General features: G+C 32.1%; 1 protein-coding gene across 1 annotated transcript; it reads left to right on the forward strand.

The window, feature by feature from the left end:
• The first annotated feature begins 20,040 nt into the window (after window positions 1–20,040).
• On the forward strand, window positions 20,041–27,053 carry LOC149550862 (putative UDP-arabinopyranose mutase 1). Its single transcript, XM_089789586.1, has 4 exons — window positions 20,041–20,408; window positions 21,797–22,047; window positions 23,185–23,353; window positions 26,436–27,053. The coding sequence occupies exons 1-4, from the start codon at window positions 20,112–20,114 to the stop codon at window positions 26,859–26,861; spliced, it is 1,143 nt and encodes a 380-aa protein (XP_089645712.1). The 5' UTR covers window positions 20,041–20,111; the 3' UTR covers window positions 26,862–27,053.
• The last annotated feature ends 492 nt before the right edge of the window (window positions 27,054–27,545 follow it).

The raw sequence follows: 27,545 nt of genomic DNA on the forward strand, positions 1-27,545 counted from the left end.
CTTAATACCATAAACTCATAACACAAACATAGAAATAACATAAAATGTGAGAACAAAATGTGGACTTCTTATTTTCATCACAAATGTGGAATTATAGAATTCATAAGTAAAATATGCTAACCCACATGGGCGCCTTCATTACAACAATCTGAGACAAGCTGCCAACTATCACCTAGAGCTGTCCAAGACAATGTTCGAGCCTTTCTTAAATAGGCAATTTTATGCTACCCGAGAAGGGTCTAGATGCTCAAACCTGATACTTAGGGCCGAAATACCCTAACAATACACATAGAGTTGGCCAAATACATCTTTGACAAATTATTTTAGAAATTTTGATAGCCCAACTTCTAAAGGCCATAACTCACGAACCATTGCTCTGATTGGCTATTATAACCACTTTTCAGAAATGCCAGCTCCTAATCTACAACTTAGAACCATGGTAGTGTTCTTCTATCAAGTTTTTGGACCTCATCTAGGCACTTTAAGGCCTCCAAAGGTGAGCTTGAACATTTTTCAACAAAATTTTCCACCAAAAATCTGCAATAACTTCTTTGATACTTATGCTTGAGCAATGAGATTTTTATGGTAGACTTAAAACTTTAAAATGAACCTTCCTATAGAAAATGAGAACATTCTGAGCTTATATGACAAACTTATTAAAAATAGCAAGTTCCCATAAGTAGTAAACCACCCTATCTACTAGTCCTTATTAAAGTAGAAAAGACTAAAATACAATTTTTTTTTGGGTGATGCAAGATTGCTCTTACACCTAGGATGCTCCTGCATTAGCATTTGAATATCCATTTAATTGTAGTCATGGGTGTTTACTTAGGATTAGAGGAAAACCTTGCAACAATACCAATTGCATGTGCAATATTAGGTCTACTATGTACAACATATTGTAAGTTTCGATCATTGATCTATATTGTGTCTCATTCTCTTTAGCACTAGTGTCTTTCTTAGATAATTTTCATCTAGTGAACATAGGTGTGCCAATTGGCCTTGAATCATCCATACCAAATGTCTTCGAGATCTCCTTAGTATACTTAGACTGAGTCACATATATACCACCTTCTGTTTGATGAACTTGAAAACCAATGAAAAATTTATCCTCACCAAACATAGACATCTCAAACTCCTCAATTATTTGATTAATGAATGATTTTTATAGCAATTTATCACCACCAAATATTATATCATCTATAAATGTTTCAACAATTAGTAAGTTGTTTTTAGCTTCACTTTTAAAGTACAAGTTATTGTTCTCACTTGTTCTAACAAATCCAATAGTGATCAAATTTGAATGCAACCTTTCATACCATGCTCTTGGTGCTTGTTTTAGTTCATACAGCTTCACAAATCATTCAAGTTGTTCAATGTATACCTCTTCCTCTAGTATTTCATTCAAGAATGCAGGCTTACTATCCATTTGATAGACTTCAAATCTCTTGTAAGTTTCATATTCCAACAATGTTTTCACTCATTCCAATCTTTCTACATGTGCAAATGTTTCACCATAATCAATTCCTTCTTTTTAGGCATAACCTTTGCAAACTAATATGGTGTGGTTCCTCACAAATTCTATATTCTCATTCAATTTGTTCTTAAAAATCCACTTGGTTCCAATTACATTATTGTCAATGGGTCTCAGTACCAATGTCCATTTTTTCCTTCTTAACTTGGTCTATTTCTTCATTCGTGACATTGATCCAATTTTTATTATCAAGTGGATTTTTCACAGTTCTTGTCTCAAACTCATCAATCAAAAAATTATTATCTTTTAATTCACTTCTTGTCATGAATCCAACACTATTATCTCTAATGATTTGTTTTAGTGAATGGTTCTTTCTCACATACTTTACTAGGACATGTTCAACTCCATGATCTCCAACATTATCATTGCTTGGTTGGGGCTCAACATCATGCTTAGGTTGTTCTATTTGTGGCTTGAATAATGCAGACTGTTGCACAATGTCTTTTTGATGTTGCTTGGGTACTATACTAGGTTCAACTTCATATATATATATTCAAACTTCTTGGTGTAAATATGTATTTACTATTTAAACTTACTTAAGTTTACTTAGGTTAATGCATTATTTTATTATTTTATTTTATGAGACACTTAGGAGTTTGTCTGCCTTTTTGAGTTGTCATGTTGACAACACAAAAGTACACAACTCTAATTCAGCACATGGTGCCTATAACATTGGAGTTTGCATCATTCGCTGAGTTGTCATGATGACAACATAGTTATTCACACTTCTTTTTTAGCACATGTTGTCTACAATACTGATTTGCATGTTACACCCTTGTAGGCTTATCCTCTCATCATCACACTTACTTCCGTGCTTAATGGAGGATAACCCATATTTGGTGGACATGTGCCTGGCTATATGACTTATCATGTAGTTCATTCTTAGGCATTCTAGATGTATCTTAGAGGCCTTTATATATAGGCACTCCTAGTGCACTCTTATGCATATTGAATTGAATATATTATTATTCTGATCATACTCCTTTCTAGTCTACAGTTGTGCTTGTATTTGAGTTCTTAGTTCTTGAGTGAATTTTTCCTAAAGGCAAATTCTTACAAAACTTCTTGTAATAATCAGGTTGCTTTTTTCTCTGCTCAACATTCTTATCTACAAACTCATCAATTCTAACATTTTCACTTTTAATCATAGCATTAGTATCTTTATTCAAACACTTGTAAGCCCTTGATCCTAGTAGAGTAACCTAGGATATACCTTCATCGCCTTTTGAATCAAACTTCACATTCCTTGCATCTTTATGAATATAAAACCTATTTCCAAATATTTTAAAATAACTTACATTTGGTGTATGACCATACCAAAGTTCATATAGTGTCTTGCTTATTCCTTTATTTAATTGAACTCAATTGAGAGTATATACAATAGTTCTTATAGCTTCTCCCCAACACATTTGTGCAAATCCCTTTTCAATTAGTAGTCTTCTAGCACAATCAACAATCAATTTGTTTCTTCTTTTTGCAATCCCATTATGCTACAATGTCATTAATATAGATAGTTGTCTCTTAATTTCATTCTCAATATAAAAGTTAGTGAATTTATCAAACATAAACTCACCACCTCTATCAGATCTTAGACATTTCAATTATTTATCAATTTTTTTTTCAACTCTAGCTTTATACCACTTGAACATTTGAAAAATATCAAATTTTAATTTTAAAAACATAACTATCATCGTTCTAGAATAATCATCAACAAATAGTATGAAATACCTATCTTCATAGTAGCTCTCAACTCTCATTGGACTACACAAATCAGTATGAACTAACTCTATAATTTCATTAGTTGAATGTATCTTGCTTGAAAACCTAGACTTAGTCATCTTATTGAGTTAACTTTTCTTGCACATAGCATTATCAAGTTTATGTAGATTTAGTAAACCTCCCACTTTCTTCTTTCTTCTACTTTGACCATATTCTCAAAGTTAACATGACACAGTTTCTTATGTCACAACCATACATCTTAAACTTTTGTAAACAAACATGTACTAATAATAGGATCCGAGTAAAATAGATTACCTCTTGTTTGCTCACCAATACCATTCAACTTTCCATCATCATTATAGATATTTAATTTTTTGTTCTGAAATTCTAGCTTATGACATATATTATTAAACTATGCAACACTCAAAAAATTATACTTTAGTCCTTGAACTCAATATGCATCCTCACATTTTATTTTATCATTTAACATCAATAAAACTTTACCTTTCACAAGATATGGGACATCATTTCTAAGTTTAACAATTCCACCTTCATACTCTTCTAGCTTATCAAACTTACTAATATCACAAGTCATGTGATGTGGACATCTTCTATCAATAACCCATGTATCACTTTTACTAACATAATAATAAGGGATTTTTTCCCCTCATACCTTTCCTCATAAGGAACTTCTTTAACAACAATATATACCACTTCCACTCCTTTTTCTCATCATCAATGTCCAACTCAGTGTGCTCTTCCTCAACAATATAGCATGACTTATTCCCTTTGTCCTTGTAGCCCTTGTTCTTTTTTATATTTGTGCTCCTTGTCATTTTTGTCACTCCTATTATTGTTAGGACATCTAGCAGTAGTATGAATAATCTTGTTGCATTTAAAACATAATCTAGAGGTAGTTTACCTTTGAATTTTCTTTTACCTCTTAGTATCCTCCTTGTCAATAGTGCTTCAATCTCATCTATATCTTCCTCTGAATCTAAATCTCTTTCATCCTTACTTCTATTTTCTTTCTTTGAACTTCCAATGGTTAATGATGACTTGAAAATATTCTCAATCTTAGACACACTATTATCAAAGTTACTTAATTCAAATGTAGTCAAATGACCAACTAAACCATCAAGAGTAAGATCATTACCCAACATAGCTCTGAATTCTTGAATAGAAGATACTCTTATAAAAATAAATAGGCAACAATGTTATGAGAACTTTACTTACAACTTCTTCAATACTAATGAATCCTTATTAAACTTTGATATCACTCACAACTTCCTTGATTCAGTTCACATACTAAACACTATTTTTATCCTTCTTTCATTCTCATCTCATCATATTTGTCTCTTAGATTTTTTTCTCTGACTCTCAATAAATTTTGATCTCCACCATGCAAAAGTATTGTATCACATTTCCTTAATAGGAGCACAATCTTTGACATCATCAAACTCAACATCATTTAGTGTAGAAGCATTCTCAATCATAAGACTGTTATTTTATTTCTTTTGGTTCTCTCATCAACTGTCATGGGAGGATTGGGAGGTATGTATTAGATATCCAAATAATATAGTGCATTATCTCTAATCCTAGATAGATAAAGCCTCATCCTACATTTCCATGAGGAGAAATTCTCCTTGTTTATCTTTGATACCTCTCTCTTATACATCTTCAAATCTTAACATTAAGTTCCTTCAAACTTCTTCCTTAAAGTACTCATTTTTGATACCAATTCTTAGATAATTAAGGGAGGGGTTGGGGGTGGAAGGGTGGGAGGGGAGAATCAATTATAACCAATTATTCTTCAAGTCTTAAAAATAATTTTCACTAACTTAAACTTCTTAAAATTTTAGATCATTAACTCGGTAACCCAATCTAACAACATAATTCAAACTGATATAAACTTTGCATCAAACTATCAACCTAATATCCCTTACTATACTAAGCATCAGAGTAATCATCCAACTTATACCTATATGCCTAAAATGTGGACACACTTCTATGAGTCATTATATTCAAGATTTCTAAAAAATGAGGTCTCGAATGGCGACTCATAGCTCCCTATTCATGGGGTGCAGGGGTTTGTAATGGAGGCCCTTAGTCTGACCTAGTTTGTGCCCATGAAAGTACACCACGAAACAAGAGATTCAATGATATAATATGCATGCAAATGGAAATGAAAAACTAATCTAAATGATAACAATGCAAAACAATGCAAGAAATGAAATCTAATCTATGAAAAGAAATAACAATGCAGATCTAATCTATGAAAGCAAGATCTAATCTATCAATGCAAGATCTAAGCTAACATGAAAATCAAAGTATGGATCATGATGATAGAAGCCATGCATGCAAGAGAGAATGAGACAAGAAGATAGAAGTTCTCCACAAAATTTTTAATATTCAAAACTCCTTCAAAAATCATTCTCCAAACCTGCAACATAACAATAGCATAATAATGGGTGTCTCTAAAATGAGGAGAAGGCTCTCCCTTATAAAGAAGATTGGACGATCTAGATTGAGAGGAAAAAGATTTAATCAAGGGTGGAGAAATAATGATCCATGTGAACTAAAGATCCACCAATGAGAAAAGTGGAGTGGTTGAGAAGAAAGTGGAGCAAGGATGAAGATAAATCCCATATTAAGTGTAGATAAAAGATTTATTTAATTTTTTATTTGTTTTAACTCCTTTTTCATCAAAAAGAGATTTAAGTGGGATATTTTATTTAATTAAAAGGGAGCAAGTTCTTTTAATTAAATAGGAAATATTTAATCAAATTAAAAGAGGGTTTTCTTTAATTAATTAAATGTACATGAATTATTTAATTAAAAGAGAGGTTTTCTTTTAATTAAATGGAGACTTATTTTATTTAATTAAAAGAGAGCAAGTTCTTTTAATTAAATAAGAAATATTTAATTAAATTAAAAGAAATATTTTTCTCTTAATTAATTAAATGTGGATGAACTATTTAATTAAAAGAGAGGTTTTCTTTTAATTAAATGAGGACTTATTTTATTTAATTAAAAGAGAGCAAGTTCTTTTAATTAAATAAGAAAGATTTAATTAAATTAAAAGAGAGGTTTTTCTCCTAATTAATTAAATGTGAATGAACTATTTAATTAAAAGAGAGGTTTTCTTTTAATTAAACGAGGACTTATTTTATTTAATTAAAAGAGAGCAAGTTCTTTTAATTAAATAAGACTTAGGATAAAATGATCAACCTTAGAAATAAAACAAATTGAATTTGATCAAGGAAATTGATTTGAATTGATTTAATAAAATATTACACACCATTGATTTAGGAAATTTGATAAATTGATAAATTGAATAATGGGGGGCCATAGTCTAGGTGACCATTTTAGGGTGCATACAATACCAAGTTGTAACATCAAACATTTAACATGCAATAAACATGAAACACAATAAACATTCACACATTTTGACACAAGTATTTAAAATGAAATTTGTATAAAGGAAAAAACCACCTAGGAAACAACAACATAAATATTTTCACTCTTACGAAGTGAGCTTTGTTAGGAGTCAAACTTATTAAAGGTTACATACACATTATTAATGTGACCTTATTAGAGGATTTACATCAAATATCATCTAGACCTTATCACTAATTGAATTTTCTGAAGATTAGCCTACTTTAAAGGACTTACAAAACATTCAAAAGAATGCTACCATATAGGATTTCAAAAGACTGTTAGGTCCACTTAGTTAAGAGATTTTTCAGCTACAATGGTATGAAAGTAACAATGAAATAATATATTAGGTTTTAACACTACCTTGCTTGTTTAGATCTTTGCTTCGCTCAATCTCTTTCTTCTAAGCCCTTTTTGGCTGATTCACACACTTCACACTTCAATTGTAACGCCCCAATCAGGAACCCAAGATAAATAACCTACCATGATTCAATGTTTACTGAACTATTTAAAAAAAAGTTTATACAATATCAAGATAAAAATGTGGAAATAATATACACATACACATCATTTACCCAAACACAATTTCATTCTTCAAGGGTTCCTTTTGTTGGATACAATTGATTAATTGTGTATTGTCTTTGATGTTACACAAATGTCATATCATTATTAGTCAGTACATGCTGAGCTCACTTGGGTAGTGAAGATAATTTTTTGTGTTTACTAAGTGTTCTTGTGTTTGCCTAGTTCAGAAGGCAATTTCTACCGAGTAAACTTGGGCATCAAAGAAAAGTTTACAAAAGATGAGTGTCAATCGAGCTCACTCAGTTAATGAAGGAAATGTTGGATGGAACCAGTGTTAACCGAGCTCACTTGGTAACCAAAGGATCTTCACAAATATGTAGTGTTAATCGAGTTCACTTGGTTAACATAGGAAAACTGTTTTTGAGTTAGTGTATACTGAGTAGGGTTGGCTAACAAAGAATTTTCTTATTTTGGCATATTGAGTTTAATTAATTTATCTATTGGTTCTAGCTGAATGAGGTGATGAATATAAGTAATTCGAAGTTGTATATGAACCAACTTGACAATATGAATGATATAAGTATAAGGTCAAGTTGAGAATTTAAAAGTGTATAAGAGTGTGAATGCATGAAAGATTTTGAAGATCTAATGGTGCAACAAGGAAGTGAACCAAAAGGATAAGCAAAATATCCTTGTCATGACGAAAATATATATTCGATCAGGAAGGATCAAGTACAAGCCAGAATAGAGATCTCTAATAAGCAAGTTAGTTGCATTAGAAATTAGGTCATCTCATTGTTACTTTCTAACCATTGTAGCAGTGATCTAAATCTCTCAACATAGTTGTCTTAACAACTATTTGTAAAACCTTTAACAAGGTGGCAATTCTATTGAATTGTCTAAAGATCTCTAATAAGGCCACTCCTAATAGAGTGATTAAATCCTTTAATAGGGTCACACCTAATAGTGTGTTCTATAACCTTTAACAGGGTTGGCTCCTAATAGGGCTCACTTCAGGAGAGTGAAAATAGTAACTAGTTATAATTGGTAGTTTTTCCAAATTGAGTTTTCATGTTAAATCCCAATGTTAATTGTGTTCATATTATTTTCTTTTATGTGTTTACATCTAAGTATAATGGTAATCACATATAACATCTAAGATTTGCATATTATGTACTTACTAAACATATTCAGTATTTACCAAGTTACAACATTTTATGTGTATTTGCTAAGTATCAATAGTATTCAGTTTTCAGAGTTTATTTTGTACTGACATCTAAAGGGATCTAGGATTTATTTTAGTGGTAACTAATTCAACCCTCCCCTCTCAGTTAATCCTCTTATATTTCCAACACCTTTATGTTGAGTCATTTTTAAAAAATGTTTTAATTAATTAGTTTTAATCTTAAGCGCAATGTTCCATGATCATAAATGAATAAAAAATACATAAATATAGATGATATGATAAAGAACATCTAGATAAAAATATCTATTACACATCTCATAGGGTATGTAATAATAAATACAAATACATAAAATATAATACACTAATCCCATAGGATCTGAAAATACAAGATACATAAATAAATCTAGATGCAACATCTGAATAAAAGTTTCTAAGACAAGAACAAGAATGATAATGATATAACTGCATCAATGAACATCCAACATTTGTCAAAATAAGGGGGACCCAAATGGTAAGAATGTCACTACCTCCCGACCGCATGGTCACCTAGTTAGGCTTCCACTCCCGCTACATGGGGAAGATAATGAACAATCCACAAATGGCTAATCAATCATAAAAATTTCCTAGGAAATGAATCCTAATAGCCAAAACTACCTCAAGGGTAACAAAAACTACTCAAGAAGAAGAGATAATCTAAATAGAAAGGAAACTCATTTCAATACCAACATCACACACCAAGTCAACATCCAAATACCAAATACAATACAATATCAAATCAAGATAAAGTCAATGAAATGTATCTACCTTAAGTCAAATGCCACATGTCTAAGAATAATAATCAACAGATAACAACCATCATCAATAAGAGTAAATCACCAAAAATAAGAACATCCAACAATAAGTACACTAATAAATAGTTGACACTCATCAATAAAAGTCAACTGTCAACAGTGAATGACATCCAATCAATAAGTAACAACTCACAATAAATACACCATCAAAAGTAATATCCAACAAGTACACTACTAGAGACAAATATAAAAAAATTATGAAGGAGAATCAGAGTACATACTAGGAAGTGTCATCACATGGTCAACTACTTGAGTTACCTTGGATTGGTCTCTCATTAGATCTCAAACTCTCAAATGTTGAGTTACCCTGGACTAGTCACTCTGGACCCTAGACCCTCAACATGACACATGAAAAACAAGAATACACTCTCATGAAGAGGAGGAAAACTAGTCATACCTCTCACTAGGTATTATCCCATTCCTATCCTTAGCCTATACAAGCGCTCAAGACATGGGCGAGGCAATATATTTAACTTATCTTTTTGATGTGTTCCTAAATAGTTTAATTAACTATGTTATCATTTGTTACACAACTTACAATGATTTACCCTAGTAGCCACTTTGGGCCCTAGCCTCCATTGCAAGTCATTCCCATAGACATGCACCTAGACTACTTTCCTAAAACTCACAAACCATAATTGTGTCCCATACCAAAAACGTAATATTGATTGAATTCAATTCCTTAACAAGCAACTTGACAATAACATTTGTTCTCAAAACCCAAGTTCTCATAAATGCTCATAAAAAAAAATCTTATAAAAAAAATCTCAATTTGAATCATAAAATACATCATAACATCTACTCAAATAATCATGAAAGAAATTTCAAAAATGCTTCCGTTGCACATTCTAACTTGACCAACTAAGCAACCCACAAGGAAAACCATCACGGAAATAAACATCACAAGGCTATAAATATAATATAAGAAAACACATAATTTTTAGCCATATGATTTGATTCCTTCAATTTCTCTTGTTTAGTTTGGGTCATAAAGATGTGTTTAGAAATAAAGTAAGAATATACATGTTAATATAAATTTTTATACTAATATTATTATTTAAATCAATAAGTATTTAAATGTCAAATCTCTTTGTACATATAAAATATCATTCAATATTTTCATGTTATTAATTTAAATAATCTTAAATCATAAATGATTCCATTAATAACGTAAATGTAGATATTATTAGACTAAATATTAATATCAATTTCATTTTAAAAATATTACTTTGACTTCATATTTATGTCTAATATTAATATTTACTTTTCCTTTAATTCATAATGCAACTAGAGATAACTCAAACTTGAAATTATAATTTTAATTAAGTTATCTATGATTAATCTCATAATATTATATTTTAATAACTAAATGATTATATAGTGAACTCCACTATAACTTTTCTTACAATTTATAATTAAATCACAATTATATATTTATTAATTTACAATTCCACTTGCATTAATAAATATATAATAAGTTATATCCCACTAAGAGTTTTAAAAGTAATTTATATTAAAAGCTCACTTATAATAAAATAAATAATATTTATTTATTTAATTTTTAAAATAAATAAATAATATTTTTAAATTTTAAATTTTTTTTTGAAATTAATAATATTAATCATAATTCTTTAAACAAAGCAATCTGTAATTTCTTATTTCATATAATATAAATACAAGGCTTCGACCATTTACCGATAAAAAAATAAAAAAATAATTTTAATTAAAAAAATAAATAGAAAAATTAAATTAAATTTTTTATTAAATAAAAATAAATATACAATCAGTATTTTCATATGCCTTTAACATTTCAAATCTTTTAAGCATAATATACTTACTTTTCTATCATTAGTATATTTGTTTTTGCATGCATGTGTAAGTTTAATTACAACATGCTTTCCTCTCAATTACTCCTTTTTCAATAAACTTTGCAACCAAATTATTTTAGATATAAGAAGAATGCTTATCTTTATTTAAAAAATTCACGATAATCACATGGTTTTAATGCCAAATTTAAAGTTGAAAACCTAATTGTTCAATTTGTTGTTTTCTTCCAATTTTCTATAATCAAATTTTCTCTATATTAGAAAGGGTTTCAAAATAATACAATCATAATAATTTTCTAATTTTTTTCTACAATTTTCCTAAGTCAAGTTTTATTGATTAATAAGTTTTCATTTTCAAAACCTATAGCATAATTGTTTATCCAGAATCAATATAATAAATTAATAAGCATTATGCAAGCACTAAGGAAGACACAAAGTAGACAAATCTTTCTATAAAATTATAAAAGGGGTTTTCACACTCTACCTCAAAACCACAACTAAAATCTGAAAAAATCTGTAACCGTATGCAAAGCCAAACCCTCCAAAACTTTCAACAATTTTTTTGATCTAATTCCAAATTTTGCTCCCAAAAACCTGTGTCCCTCAAATAAACTACAAACCCTCTAATAAAGAACCATAACCCTAAATAGGGTTTTTGTTATCCAATATTTCAAAAGCCACTAATTTTATTCTATTGGTGTAAATATGTATTTACTATTTACATTTACTTAAGTTTACTTAGGTTAATGCATTATTTTATTATTTTGCATTATTTAATTATTTTATTTTGTGACACACTTATGAGTTTGCGCACCTTTTTGAGTTGTCATGTTAACAACATAGAAGTACGCAACTCTATTTCAACACATGGTGTCTACAATACTAGAGTTTGCATCATTCACTGAGTTGTCATGTAGACAACATAGTTATTCACACTCCCTTTTTAGCAAATGTTGTCTACAACACTGACTTGTGTGTTACACTTTTGTAGGCTTATCCTCTCATCATCACACTTACTTCCGTGCTTAATAGAGGATAACCCATATCTGGTGGACATGTGCCTAGTTGTATGACTTATCATGTAGCTGATTTCAAGGCATCCTAGATGCATCTCAGAGGCCTTTATATACAAGCACTCCTAGTGTACTTTTATAAGGCATATTGAATGAATATATCATCATTCTGATCATACTCTCTCTTTCTGGTCTATAGTTGTGCTTGTGTTTGAGTTCTTAGTTCCTAGGTGAATTTTTTTCTAAGGCAAATTCTTACATGGTATCAGAGCTATACCAAATTTTTACATGGTATCAGAGCTCTTGGAGAATCTCTCTTCACAAAGCTATTCAAGACCATATTGTTGTTAGAAATATTTAGTAAATGATAAGTTACTGAGAGGGGAGGGGTGAATCAGTAACTTTAAATTCTTCTTTTGAATTAGTCACAAACCAATCTATGCTACTATATGCATTAATACTAAAAGCTAAAACATTCATCACACAAAAGAACACAATATTTTGGTGACTCATAAACCTTCCAAATAGAAAGTAAAAATGGGGTGGAGATGATACCCACAAAACTTCAATACTGCAGCATAAAGTTGGCCTGTTAAAGCTTACATTGACCACTTCTGGTGATCTACCCTGTTAGGAGCACAAAGGACTGCTAGCTCCACCTTGTTAGAGGATTTACAAACATACAATGAAGTATGCACTTGGTTAAGAGATTTGTACAAAGACTGTTAAGTCTACCTTGTTAGAGAATTTAGAAAACTAATTCACATGTTAAGATGAAGCAATGAATTTGCTTATAATTGATTGCTGATAAGATCCTTTATGCACTGATCACCTTATGTGATAGATATAACTTTTCTGCCTCTGTATTGACCTTGTTGTATTCCTTGAACTGCTGCTAATAATCTTTCGCATATACTTCTCATTACTTTGCTATTTCTTCCATGCATGTGATATCTTACAATACCCCTTACATATATACCTTTCAAATTTACAAAACTGCAAGGTCGGCCAAAACATAAGTGAACAAATACATTACAAAGTTGGCCCAATAGTAAATAACTCGAGTTCACTGAACTGACTAGATGACCTTCTGATACACGATGTTCACTGCATTACTCAACATCGTCATGTACTTGGTAGAAGTGAAGGCTTGATCCATACTAATCACTCGATGTAGTGTCACTCGGTAGATACTGAGTTTACCTTGCTTCACTCGGTAAACACTAATTCTTCCATTGCTTGATTTACACAAAATTTGCATGACACAAGCTTACTGCTCAGTAGACATTGCTGATCTTCATATTGCTTGTATTCACTCGGTAGTCACTATCTGCTCGGTGTAAATTGCTGAACTCTTTCAAAGCTTGGTTAACACTGGAATGCTCAGTGAGAGTAGAGAATTAAGTGTTGAGCTCGGTAGCTATATTGATATGGATAAGTGTTGTCACTAATGGCAATACTAACTTAATGTCAACACTTGTTGCTTCAACACCTCAGCCCGAATCCAAAGTATCCCAAAAATTGGGAGTGTCTAGAACTAGATCTGACCTCACCATTACATCTAGAACGTTGATTCGGTGAAAATCGGCTATAAAGTTGTCTACCCTAGACATAGTCAAAATTGAGACAATTTTTTTTGCAAATCGACACCCGAAGGACTGATTTGTAGAATTGGTATGACCATTTTAGATATGTACATTTAATTTTCAGATCTACATTTTTTTCATTTGCATCTTTGCTATTTTTTTTGGATTTGCATTATTTTTCAAATTTTTTTTGGCCATCGGGCCATAGGAGATATTTTTTGCAGGTGAAGATTGAAGCTTGTTGGTGCAAATCTAATATTTGCATCACATTCAGAAGGTCAAGAAACCCTCAAATCAGATTTTGTTTCATCCAAATTGGACATCTGAGGCAAAATCTAGAGCCATTTGATTTTTGGAAGCGTGACAGAGACAATTCAGAAAAAATAACAGCAATAGCGATTTTCAAACAACAATATGTTCGTCATACAGACTCCTTTTTGCGAGCAATTTTCTTTTATTTTGCAGTAGACTTTCATGATCTACACATTGGTGCAGGTGGTTTGAAATCTTTGTTCTTGAATTTTTCTACAATTCGCAAATCTTGATTTTTGCCATTTCAAATGCTTAGTACGGGCTCATCTGGACACATAATCAAGTTTCATTTTTTTTGAAAGTGCATTTTTTTTGTTTACTTTCTAGATCTATAATCATATTATAGATTCTGTGGACAGAAATACTGCTTTTAGAAATAGGTCCTAAATTGGCAAGTGGCTACCAAGTGCCTAAATCATACATTTGGGGGGTGGGGGGGGGGTTTCTTTGATTTGTTTTGCATCTTTGGGGGTTACATTAGTCCATCATGGAAGAGGAAGATTTGATTTTCTTGACACCAAACAACTATCAAGAATAGAGTCAATTGGCTATCAAATATCTCAGTCAGCACAATGCACTACCATATGCAAGAGGACTTACACATGATATTGAGACCTTTTCCTTCATTAGTAATGTTCTCTTTCTACATACAGATATGGAGGTTTTGGATTCACTTATTGACCTTAAGGCAACTGATCCATATGTTCATTGGATGCATCTTTGGGAGACGTATGTAGATCCAGACATTCCTCCATTTCCCAAAGATCTTCTACCTCCAATTGTAGCTGCATCCTTTCTAGAGGAAATCACACCTCCAAATGCTCCTGTTGCTCCTATTGATCCTATTTCAGCCATAGATGCTTTGGATTTAGTGCAACAGGACCCTTTATATCTTCCTACTTTACCTTCATGTGATGACTTCCTTCTAGACATTGCAGTGCTATTCCCGGAGTCTCACATTGAAGATATGGGAGGCATCCTCAATGATATTCGTCTTCTTTTTGAGGTGAATTCTTGATCTATTGCCGCAGCGACAGATTCATGTACTTCACCACAACAGGGTACACTTTGTCTTCCAGTTCCAACCTCAGGTGATGACTTCTTAGCAGACATTTCAGGTTTGTTCGTGAAGTCACACATAGCCAATTTTGGAGACTTCTTTGATGTTATACTGCTTCTCTTTGATGAGGACGATCCTTCTATAGTTGTTGTGAGGGCTCACTCTAACCCTAATGTCCATTCTCTACATGATCAGTCTTCACAAGTTGGTGTGATTATGGATCCTTATGTACAATATTTGTCAGAGGTCTCTTTGTCAATTGAGGAGACAGATGGCTCATTAGGACAAGTTCAATAGACATCCTTGCCAGATCTGTATTCGTTCTTTTCAGTAGTGTTGGAAGGGGTGAACATCAGTATCAACATAGGGATACTGGAGCAAGTTTCAAGACTAGCATACATCTTTAGGATTGTACCTTTGGCTTTATTTCTTCCAAAGGGGAGGAACATCATTCTGCACTCTTGGACCAACTTCTTCATCGGAGCAGCAATCACTGGTCGACATTCTTCATTTGGGGGGGGGGGACTACCTTTTCTCTCTTCCTCTTCTTTCTTATGGGGGGGACCTTTTCCTCTTATGAGGTTTTGTCTCTCTCCTTCTTCACTTTTGTATATACGGGATGTATGTCGTAATGGGGGTGTCTTGATTACTCCATCCATCCATGCATCTCTTTTTATCTCTCTTTTTGGGAGAGGGTTTTCCCATGAGGTTTTTCCTCTTTCTCTACTTTATGAGAGATTGCATTTCATTATGTACATGGGTACCTAACATGGCCTAGTAGCCGGGACTCATTATGCATTTCATCTTAGTTTTCATAAGCTTAAGGGCATTCCCCTAAGTTGCACTTAAGGGGGGGTGTTGGTGTAAATACATATTTACTATTTACACTTACTTAAGTTTACTTAGGTTAATGCATTATTTTATTATTTTATTTTGTGAGACACTTAGGAGTTTGTGCACCTTTTTGAGTTGTAATATTGACAACACATAAATACACAACTATATTTTAGCACATGGTGTCTACAACACTAGAGTTTGCATCATTCACTAAGTTGTCATGTAGACAACACAGTTATTCGCACTCCTTTTTTAGCACATGTTGTCTACAACACTGATTTGCATGTTACACCCTTGTAGGCTTATCCTCTCATCATCACACTTACTTCTGTGCTTAATGAAGGATAACCCATATCTGGTGGACATGTGCCTGGTTGTATAACTTATCATATAGCTAATTTCAAGGCATTCTAGGTGCATCTCAGAGACCTTTATATATAAACACTCCTAGTGTACTTTTATAAGGCATATTGAATGAATATATCATCATTCTGATCATACTCTCTCTTTTTGGTCTATAGTTGTGCTTGTGTTTGAGTTCTTAATTCCTGGGTGAATTTTTCCCTAAGGCAAATTCTTACATATTCAAAATATTGATATTTTAATTGTTTAATCCTTTCATGCATACTTAGAGAACTTTTTAATTAAAATATTCTTTTATTTTCATTTCCTTCACTTTATTAATTAGTGCAAGCACTATTTAAAATGTACTTTATTACTTAAATTATTAATAACAATAATTAAAGCTCATTATTTAAATGCAACTCTAATTTAATTATTAATTAAATATTTTTAATAAAGCAATATTAAATCTTTAATCTTCTTTTTATCCAACTTCTTAAATTAGGTTTTAAAATTAAATATTTTAAACTCAAGCACATATTTAATTAATTAAATATCATCAAATTTTAATTTCTCTAACCAATTTTCTAAATTAGACTTCCAAATTAAGTTGTTAAATTAAAACACATAATTAATGAGTTTTTAATTGATTAGATATTATCATATTTTAATATATTTTTTAATCATTCTCAATATTATATGATTAACGAAAAATATTATAATTAAATCATTTACTAAATAACTGACATAGTCAAATCCACATAAAAGCAACATTACTATAACAGACCAAAAGTCAAAATTAAACAACATAGACAAAGATAAACTTATAGGTTTAAAAAGGGTGGAAAGTCAGATACATATCCTCCTCAGGACAAGTAATTAGGCTATGGATGAGATTGAACCTGAACATTATCTTTCCATTCTTCCCATTGAGTTATTACGACAGGGCATGCTCATCTTTGCAATTCAGGGAAGTCAATGTCCGGTACCTGCAAATCTGTTTAAAAGATGTCAGGACAAGTAATTAGGCTATGGATGGGATTGAACCTGAACATTATCTTTCCATTCTTACCATTGAGTTATTGCGACAGGGCACACTCATCTTTGCAATTCAGGGAAGTCAATGTCTAGTACCTGCAAATCTGTTTAAAAGATGAACATGTACTTGTGTGTGTGTGTGTTAAATAGACAATGGTGGGGAGTGGTACATTGTGTAGATCCTGACTAGCAAGTGACTATGACTCCCTCCTTCAACCATATTAAGCACATCAAACATAAATGTAAAACAAACACACACACCATACACATGCAAGTATGGAGTACGTATAATAGTAAATCTTTAATATAAATAACATCATATTCTAACATGAATATCTTATCATCATGAGGACATAATAAACATCTTTCTAAGACACCATATGACATCATCATAAAAGGAATTTCATTAACTAACTAAGAGCAATTAAAACATCATTACTGCAAGTAGGAAATTGTTACAACCTGACATAATCAATTACTCAACATATCATAGTATTGTATTTCAGATATCAAATAACGGCTCATATATTTATAGAAAAGTAATATAGAACTTTAACAACTAAGTCTACAATGGTAGCAAAGGAGGGGTATTACATCAATTTAACACTTTCTTTGCTTGATCTCACAATACTTTTATGCTTGGTTTACCTTATTCTTTCATCAACTTGATTGACTTCAATCAACAACATCAACAATAATAAACATTGTGTTTTATCCCTTAAATAGAAATCTTTTGCCATTCCTTTGGAATCTTCTAGGTTTTGCTACTTAATCACAATTGTTAGATATTCATCAAGTTCAAATTAGTTGAATCTAGATGCTTGGGGAATAGACTTCCACCTTGAACTTTGTGCTCCATTTCAAATTGAAAAACCTTTTCCATTAGATCTTCTTTGAATTTCTCCAACAATTGTTTTCATAACTAATTTCATCTTTATCCTTGAAACTTCTCGAACTAATTTTTATCAAAAGTCGACCTTAAATTAATTCATTTCTAAACTTGTTCTTACTATACATGCTTGGTCACATCTTGCTTGGTTAATAGTATACTCGGCTAACACTGAAATTACTCGATTAACACTAAGTATTCTTCACTTTTTTATCAAGTGCTTGGTGACAACTATAGTAACTCAATTAATATCACATTCCTTCATTCACCAACCAAATTGTCTTTGCTTATACACGATTCCATAACTTTGCTCATATGTTGAAGATCATGTAAAACAATCAAACCAACATTATATTGTTAGAGACTAACTCATTCGAGTGCCCATTAAATACTATACACTTATCAACACTTATATTATCATACTTTTTTCAAATCCTCTTCATCAATAGAATGATATGACACTATTGAATTAGCATAATGTCTAACCAATTAAGGCTTGACATTAATGACAACATAATAGCTGATACGACTCTTTCACATACATTAACAACATTATCAGTTGGGGCTAAAAAGAACTAGATCCTTGAACAAAAGAACAACCATCTAGAAAATGTAACATTTGTACAATGACAATGGAACAAATTGAATAAACCAACCAGACGAGTCAAAAGATAAATAAATTTGCAGCCCACTTGCAACACACAACTTTGACCAGAAAGAAACAAGGAACCCTAGGACACCATTTACCTAATAAAAAAACTAAATTTGTTTGGCTCACATGTATACCTTGAGGACAATAAAGTGATAATAGATTTAGGAAGAGGTTTTTAGTTTCTGTCTTTGTACAACATTCCAAGATATATTACCACTCATCCATAGAACACAAAGATGTGAAGGGGAGTCCTCTAGCAAAGGCTCATCAGTGCACCATTAGAACAATGAAATGGTAAGGTGTAGAAGCAACGAGATGAAGTGTGCCTTCATGACTATGTTGATCCTAAATTGAAGTCAAAGGAACCACAAGTTGAACAATTGGGACAATGGGTGGTTGGGACACTCAAATAAGAATTGATTGATAACATGACTAAGACATGTCAGAAACACATTGAGCACTCAAGAAACAAAGTCTTGAGAGGGGTTGTCATCTTGAGAGAACCCCATCATCTATAAAGTTTGAAACATATATGGTCAAGTCATTATCATTGACACTTTCCATCAAGTTAAGTGCATCCTTGGAATAGAGAAGTGGACAATTCACTTCTGTGGAAAGTAAATCATTGTTGGTATTTTAAAAACGTGCCCTCACAATCAACTCGTTCAAACATGAATAAATTTGGAAATATTAATATCCACCAAAAAAACGCACCAAACAAATTAATATTGACTAAACTATGACTATTAAACCTGAATAAGATTACTGCAATAAAGAGAACAATAGCTTAAAGATACACTCTATTTCATGAAATAAGATAAAAATGTAACTAGTGTCAACTGAAAATTTCTTATTACTACCCAAAATTTGAAAGTAGGTCTATGGCTTTTCGATTTGTCTGTTCGTTACGGTAGTCGATTGTCTATTCATCTTAGAATACTGTTCGTAGTTAGAGACAAATGCAACACATTGAAACAATCTACAACTGAATTGGTAGTGAAAAAATCAAGCCGGCCAGCTCGTTTTATTTGATGTTATGTCCAAAGAAGTCCTATAAATTAAATTCTAAATTAAAACAGAGAATTTCTGTAAATAAATTCAATTGACATAGACTCTATCAATAAACTGAACCTTATGTGATATTGTTGGTGAAGACTAAAGCTTCACAATGATCGATATAATCGAGAGTAAACATTTTGTCTTGAAAACCTAAGCAAATCAATACAGTTAAATTGTTCCAATGCATTTATAAATTTACCTGCATTTTTGGGTAGCACAATACAAAAGCAATATTGCCATTACAATGGCTTTTGCAGGGGAGGTGGATATTGTCATAACAACCACCAAAAATCTGGACTTTTTGGAAAAATGGAGGCCTTTTTTTCAAGCATACCATCTTATCATAATTCAGGATGGTGACCCACACAAGACAGTGAAGGTGCCCAATGACTTTGATTATGAACTCTACAACCGCTCTGACATAACTAGGTTATTGGGCTCCAAGGCTTCTTGTATTACCTTCAAGGACACTGCCTGTCGCTGCTTTGGTTACCTCCTATCCAAAAAGAAGTATATCTACACCATTCTTGATGATTGCTTTGTAAGTATGAAATCTCAATTTGAAATTTATCTTTAATTAATTGTTATTGTAATTTTATCTTTCATCATTGAATGAAATGGGGTTTAAGAGTAGTTCAATATAATTAAAAGCTACTTTTCATCATTGAATTGAGTAGTTTAAAAGTAGTTCAATCTTCTGATATTGTTATCAGAATTGAAGTCCGTAGTTTTAGAAAAAAGCTCACTGATTCACCTTTCATGGCAATGAAAAGAATACTTGGTGTTAATTGCATTTGGGTGATATTTAGAATGATGAAACATTGGGCTTTCGAGGAAATCACCTGTTTTAATGATACTTATGTTTTCCCTATGGTTAGGCCACTTACTTACCAGCCAATTTGCAAAACCTTGAGCTTTATACATTCATTATAGAGAGTCTCTTTAGCTTATCAATTGATAAGTAGTAGATGTTATCCACCCCAAGTCAGATTGAAATATCGCTTTGTGTAATTTTAGAGCCAAATTCATTGATCTATATTTCATGAACAATCATGAACAATTGTTTACAAGAACCTATCTCTCACAAAATTGATAGAAAAAATAAAGCTATTTACATTTAAAAGATATATACTTCAATATAGTTGATATTTGAAACATCCTTTATTAGATAATGTTTAAATTTTCTACTGCTTGGTTTGGATTGCGCAACAAGGGCAAAGAGATTTCATACCAGGGAAGAGACTAAACCAGATTTTGCCAGTCTGCTCATCATGTCAACTTAGTGTTTTCTATTCTAAGAGCATTTTTAATGCAAACCCTCATTTGTTTGACTGGTACAGCCTTATTTTCTAATCTTAAATAAGAAATAGTTAATGTTTCAGTGGTTTCTGGTGACAAATTTTTGTGGCCTATTTATCCGCATGTCTTCTTTTTTTTTTTGGTTTTGTCCTTTCATATTCTTTTCTAAAGGATTTATAGTTCAGAATTAATACTATTTTTATTAAACTGTATGAGAATTGTTTTCTATCAACGTTTTTTACCACTTTATGTGAATTCACTAAAAGAAAAAAAAAATTACTTTTTAAAGCTTAATCCTGCTTTATAATTCTGAACTTTTCACGGGGTCAGTTTCAAAAGATGAATAGGGGTTGTAGTGTTCTGTATGAAACCTAATTCTCTGATTTTCAATTTCTCCCTACTTCAAAGGAATCAGATAATCTTATTTGTTCATTATATAATATTTTCCTATATGTATGTTTCAATTTGTAGGCCTTGAAAGCTTATCAAAAGGACCTTATCTGCCAATAAACTTTGATTTGTTTGGTGTGTAGTACAGATTATAAGATACTATACCCTTTTTTTTATGTTAATGCATCAGAATTAGAATCCAATTAACTTAACTGCATGAGATTGTATTTGTGTTTGTAGGTGGCCCAGGACGCAACAGGAAAAGACATAAATGTAGTGGAACAACACTTACAAAATCTGACAACGCCTTCTACACCATATTTCTTCAATACCCTTTATGATCCATACCATGAAGGCACTGATTTTGTTCGTGGGTATCCATTCAGCCTGAGGAAAGGCGTGCCCACTGCCATCTCACATGGGCTGTGGCTTAACTTTCCTGACTATGATGCACCCACACAACTTGTCAAACCATTAGAGAAGAATACCAGGTATAAAGAAGATTAAATTATATATAGATCAATGTTTTATTTAGTTTTTCAAAATTGCTTTCAACTATTAATTATAAGTCACATCTCCTTTATACTTATTCTGATGATGGATCACAGAATGTGATTTGAAATATTTATGCTAAAAAGTTACACGATCAAATCCAGAAATAATATTGCTGTAATCTAATAGATTGTAGAAATTTACTTGCTCTTATTAGAATCTCCGTATCTTAATCTTAATCTAATATGATGGGTGCTTCTCCTATATAAGTTTTTGGAATTTTTTTAAAACCCTCTTTATTTTTTATTAAAAACCATTTAGATCAATATTGACTAAATTAATATTTGACAAGAAAGCTTAACAGATGGCATAAATTGTTGGCTAAGCTGTAGTTTGTAGGAAGAGCTTACCTTTGCCGTGTTCAATAACTTGTTTGCATAAGGAAAGTTCAACCTGTCCATTGAAAAAAATGGGTTTCTCCATAAAACAACACAATTCTATAATCAAGTTTGGTCCATAAATAACACAATTCTATAATCAAGCTTGGTCCACAAATAATACAATTTTATAATTACACTTTTAGAAAAAATGTTATTTTAAGTGTTTTATTGGATTTGTTAGATTTAATGCAGTTTCTGTTGGAAATTGTAGCTACCACAGAGATCTTTATCTCTGGACATTAATACCATTATGGTCACCTTAAGCTGAAGAGGACATTTATGATAATAATTGTAATATTAAGTATTAATAGATGTGCCATACAATATGCATTAAGGCATGGAAATTCAAAGAGTTGTGTATTTGAAATATGCAGAGTCATGTCTTGGAAACTCAAGAGACCTTCTGTTGTAATGTGAAGAGTCTCTCTATGTGTTATATGTATCGCATCAAGTGAAAGACATTGTACACTTGAACATTTTATGATCAATGGTGACATTTTGTTGTGGCTGGGTTTTCTCTTCAATTTAAAAGCATTTTCCAAAGTAAATTTGTGTGTCTCTTGTATCTCTTTTGGCTATTTCGTATTGCTGTTCATCTTATTTTAGACTCTAATCTTAACACTTTCCAGCTTAGTTCAAATTTCTATATTTGAAACTAATATTGAATTGGCGTATCAAATGTATTTTGATTTTCAGATATGTGGATGCTGTTCTGACAATTCCCAAGGGGTCCCTCTATCCCATGTCTGGAGTGAACCTCGCGTTTAACAGAGAATTGATTGGCCCTGCGATGTACTTTGGGCTTATGGGAGAAGGCCAGCCTATATCTCGTTATGATGACGTGTGGGCAGGCTGGTGCACCAAGGTATATGATTGCATTCAAATCTTTTATTAAGCTTATGATTTTATTATTTATTGATGTTACAGGCTACTTCTATTTCCAACTAAATGGGAAAGTAAGTTGTAGGGTGACTTGAACTAATAACTTAGGTCACTGCATACACGCATATGATTAGTTTAACATTACTGGTTTTGGATTAGATTAAATGGACATAAGGGCTTTATAATTAGTTTGTTATTTTTGGATCAGACTGAGTGGGAAATAAGGGTAGGATAACAGTAATGACAAATTAGTTTTTCAGTATTGCTTTTGATATTAAATACAATATAATAAAGGTGTTGACATTATAACAAAATACGTTCTCTACAATTTATTTATTTTAGCATGGCATTAATTGCTTATACAAGTCTGAATACCAAAACAATATTGAGTATATAGCCAGCAGCATATCATAGACCTTAAGGTAAAAGATAAGAAAACACCAAAATGACAAACAACATGATGCAGAGCATAATGGACGCCTCTTGGAACTCTTCTTCTTCTTCCTCTTCTTCACTTGCATCCCATACATCAGCATTCCTTCTTTGATTTGAGCCAACAAACCATTTTATGACTCCTGCAGTCTAGCATTCTTTTCCTTCAACTCTTGTATCTCCCTAGCAGTACCAATTCCCTTAGGAGGCATCTTTACTCACTCTTTTCTTCAGCCTTTAACTTCTCACTCACAAGGACCTAATTCCTTGCTCTGATACCAATATGAGCTCTGATACCAATATGATGCAGAGCATAGTGGACTCATGTACTCTTGGTCATTTAGACCCCTCAACTTAACTCAGTAACACAGATTGCCCTCTTTGGTGCAATGATCACCGGCCCTTGATCTTGGGTGATCCCACTCACATGACACAACCCCTTATGCTTCCAAGGCTCTTGAAGAGACGAAGAGACTCCTCATTGGTGTTTTGTTTTATAACAACACCATATTCGTGTCAGGACACCTTAAATCACACCACACCCTATTGACATCAGTATTTTGACAAAAATGAATGTGTTAGGAGGACAGTCCTTGTAGGACAGGGAATGGAATGTTCCTTGACTCCCCAAGACTCAACAGTTTCTTGAAGTACCTTGACTCAATGCTGAGATAGAATGAAAAATACCAATTATCCTTATAAACTCAAATGAGCACTAAACACAAAGATCTTCCGAGGACCAATAGGTCTGATCAGACTGAGACGGTAAGACATAACAGAGATCTGGAATGAAGACAACGCTTTATTGGTTTGGAGATGGTATGTCAACAGGCATGGATTCAAAGATGGAAAAAGGCGAGTATTCAAAGTCATACATACACATATGCACTTGACATCAAACAATGTAGGATGTGACCCAACAAGGTAATATCCTGTCACTGATCACAAACTGACAATTAAGACCGTATCATCAAAACAGAGACCAAAAATGGGCTTCCAACCCTTAAAACTTTATTTAAAATGTCCGATAGGTCCTTCTCAATCTACTATTTCACTTTGTATCCTTGATGGTACTTAGAATGGGACATTCAAGTTACTGGTAACTTCAACTGCCCCTGTATCAGTCACTGGCATATTGCAATCAGCTTTTATATTCCCAACAAAATAATGAATCTTCCAACTTCCAAGTATTCATATAAGTTAGATTGAATTCATATTAATCTCCCTTTAACTAATGTATTCAATCTAATCATTAAATTGATCATATGTAATGAGAACGTGAAGATATACAGTCAATATCATAGTTTTGGTCCAACTTAGCGGGCTAGGGCATCACATAAATTTTTCAGTACACAACCAAAAAATGTGAGATCAAAACCAAATGAAAGATACCTCAGAATAATATCATTAAGCATAAGATTATAAATTTTGAACGGTTATAAGTATAGATATCATTCATTTTGAGTCCATACCCTTGCCAACAAGGGTTTTATGTCAGTTTTAATAAAAAGATATAGAAATTTCACTACAAAGCACGGAAGATCTTCCCACAAGTTAAAAAATGAAGTATATTCATTATAATTTCACCCACCAATGGTTCCAATAATATTAAATTCTTTTAAATGAGATATCTGTGTGATCAGCAGATGAACAGTGAAAAATGACAGTAAAATGCAATTTCCTTATTGAAACTTCGATTCAAACTTCATGGATTGTCCTCCTTCAACCCAAACAGGGGTACTTAAATATATTAATTCAGTGTCCAAATTCCCACAACCAATTTCCAATTAGTTGGACACTAATTCACCACTTTGACAACTTTGTAGCCAAATGTTGCAAAAGTTGCTTGTTATCAAGCAACTTTTGCAACATTATTACAACTTTTACAAATTGACACCAAATGACCCGAAACATGATCAACATGATTAAAATGCACAAAAAAATCCATCTTTATGCCCATACTACCTGTTGGACCAGTTTGACTCCCTTTGACCCATGTTGACTGTGTAGTTACTAATTGACAAAAAATGACAATAACATGGTCCAATGACCTTACAAAAGGCACTCCATTTGAAACTCTCAACACTATTGACTTCTAAAAAATTGATGGCCTTATCCTAGCCTTATTACATTGCTTTGGACCATTCATGGTCATGATTATATTGGTGCACCTGCACCACAACAGAGGGCTAGTTAAAGAGTTGCTTAGTTGTTTTTTTGGTGCGTTTTAATCATGTTGGTCATGTTTGGGGTCATTTGGTGTCAATTTGTAAAATTTGTAATAATATTGCAAATGTTGCTTGACAAACAACAAAGTAAGGAACTTCCCTTGTCCCCATCTTTCTTAAGCTCTTATTCTGCAACAAACAACAATGGTAGCTGATCTGTGCTCATTTTCAAGGCACATTTAGAAATGCTTTGTTATTTAGTTCCCTGATCATCATTGTTTTTACTTTCAAGGTGATTTAGTTAGTTCACTACTCTTTTTAGAAACTAGACTACCTCTATGCTAACGCTATTCTTGGAATGATCTTTAATCATCCATAACTCCATTTTCATTTCTTATTCTTGCTAAAATGGTTGTTGAGATGATTTTTCCAAGATTTTCAAGTAGCCTGATTGTCTTAATGCAGGTAATTTGTGACCACCTGAGCTATGGAGTCAAGACAGGTCTACCATATGTATGGAATAGCAATCCCAACAATGCCTTTGTAACACTGAAGAAGGAGACTAATGGCATTTTATGGCAAGAAGAGATAGTCCCCTTCTTTCAGTCAGTCAAGCTCTCTAGAGATTCCAATACTGTTGAACAATGTTATCTTGATTTGGCTAAACAGGTTAAGGACAAACTGAGTCTGATAGACCCTTATTTTAATAGATTGGGAGAAGCCATGGTTACATGGATTGAGGCATGGAAGCAGTTCAATCCTAATCCTAGCCCCAGCTTGTCAAAGCTTTGCAGTGGAAAAGCTCTTAAAATTCTCCCATCCGCATCTACAGTGCAAGTTTCCAGTATGGAGAAAGCAAAATTGGTGCATGATAATTATGATGATGAATAAGATACCCATATTAAAACAAGTGGCGGATGCCAATAATTGTTGGTGTTTATCATAGGTTATATGTGATTTGCACATATGATGTCAATTGCAGTCAAGCAATTACATTTGTTTTGGGTGTTTTCTTTGTGACAATGTTGGCAGCATAGAACAATTTTATTAGAAGTTGGTCAATTGTGCTCCTTTTTTTTTTTTTTTTTTTTTTTCATTTTTCATTTATTTTCTTTTTGAAATTTCTAATTACAAATCAAGTTTTCATGGATGTCATTTTTATTTAATCAAGATAAATGTAATGCATTGATAGATGATAACTTCTGTATTTTACAACAGTCTGTATTTACTATTTATTTAGTGAGTAATTGATTATTAGGTCGAAACAATCTAAGAGATCTAAGAATAGAAAGCCCAAAAACTTTATACAATTTGTAAGCTCCTCTTTAAATCTACCTCTCAATAGTGATTGGTCTATGAATTGAACTACTTGGATTGAGTTTGAATTAAGAATAATGACTCTCATCTTTGGTATACTTTATATCTTAGGTATGGTCTATATTGAAGTACATGACAAAATGCATATATTATTATAGTTATAAGAAAAATGACTCTTATCTTTGGTTTACTTCATATCTTAGGTACGTTCTATATTGAAGTATATGACAAAATACATTATGAAATTGGAAAGTTTGA

This window comes from Cupressus sempervirens, chromosome 6 (assembly GCF_028749045.1).
Source record: "Cupressus sempervirens isolate cs-2001-9-10 chromosome 6, ASM2874904v1, whole genome shotgun sequence".
NCBI lineage: Eukaryota > Viridiplantae > Streptophyta > Pinopsida > Cupressales > Cupressaceae > Cupressus > Cupressus sempervirens.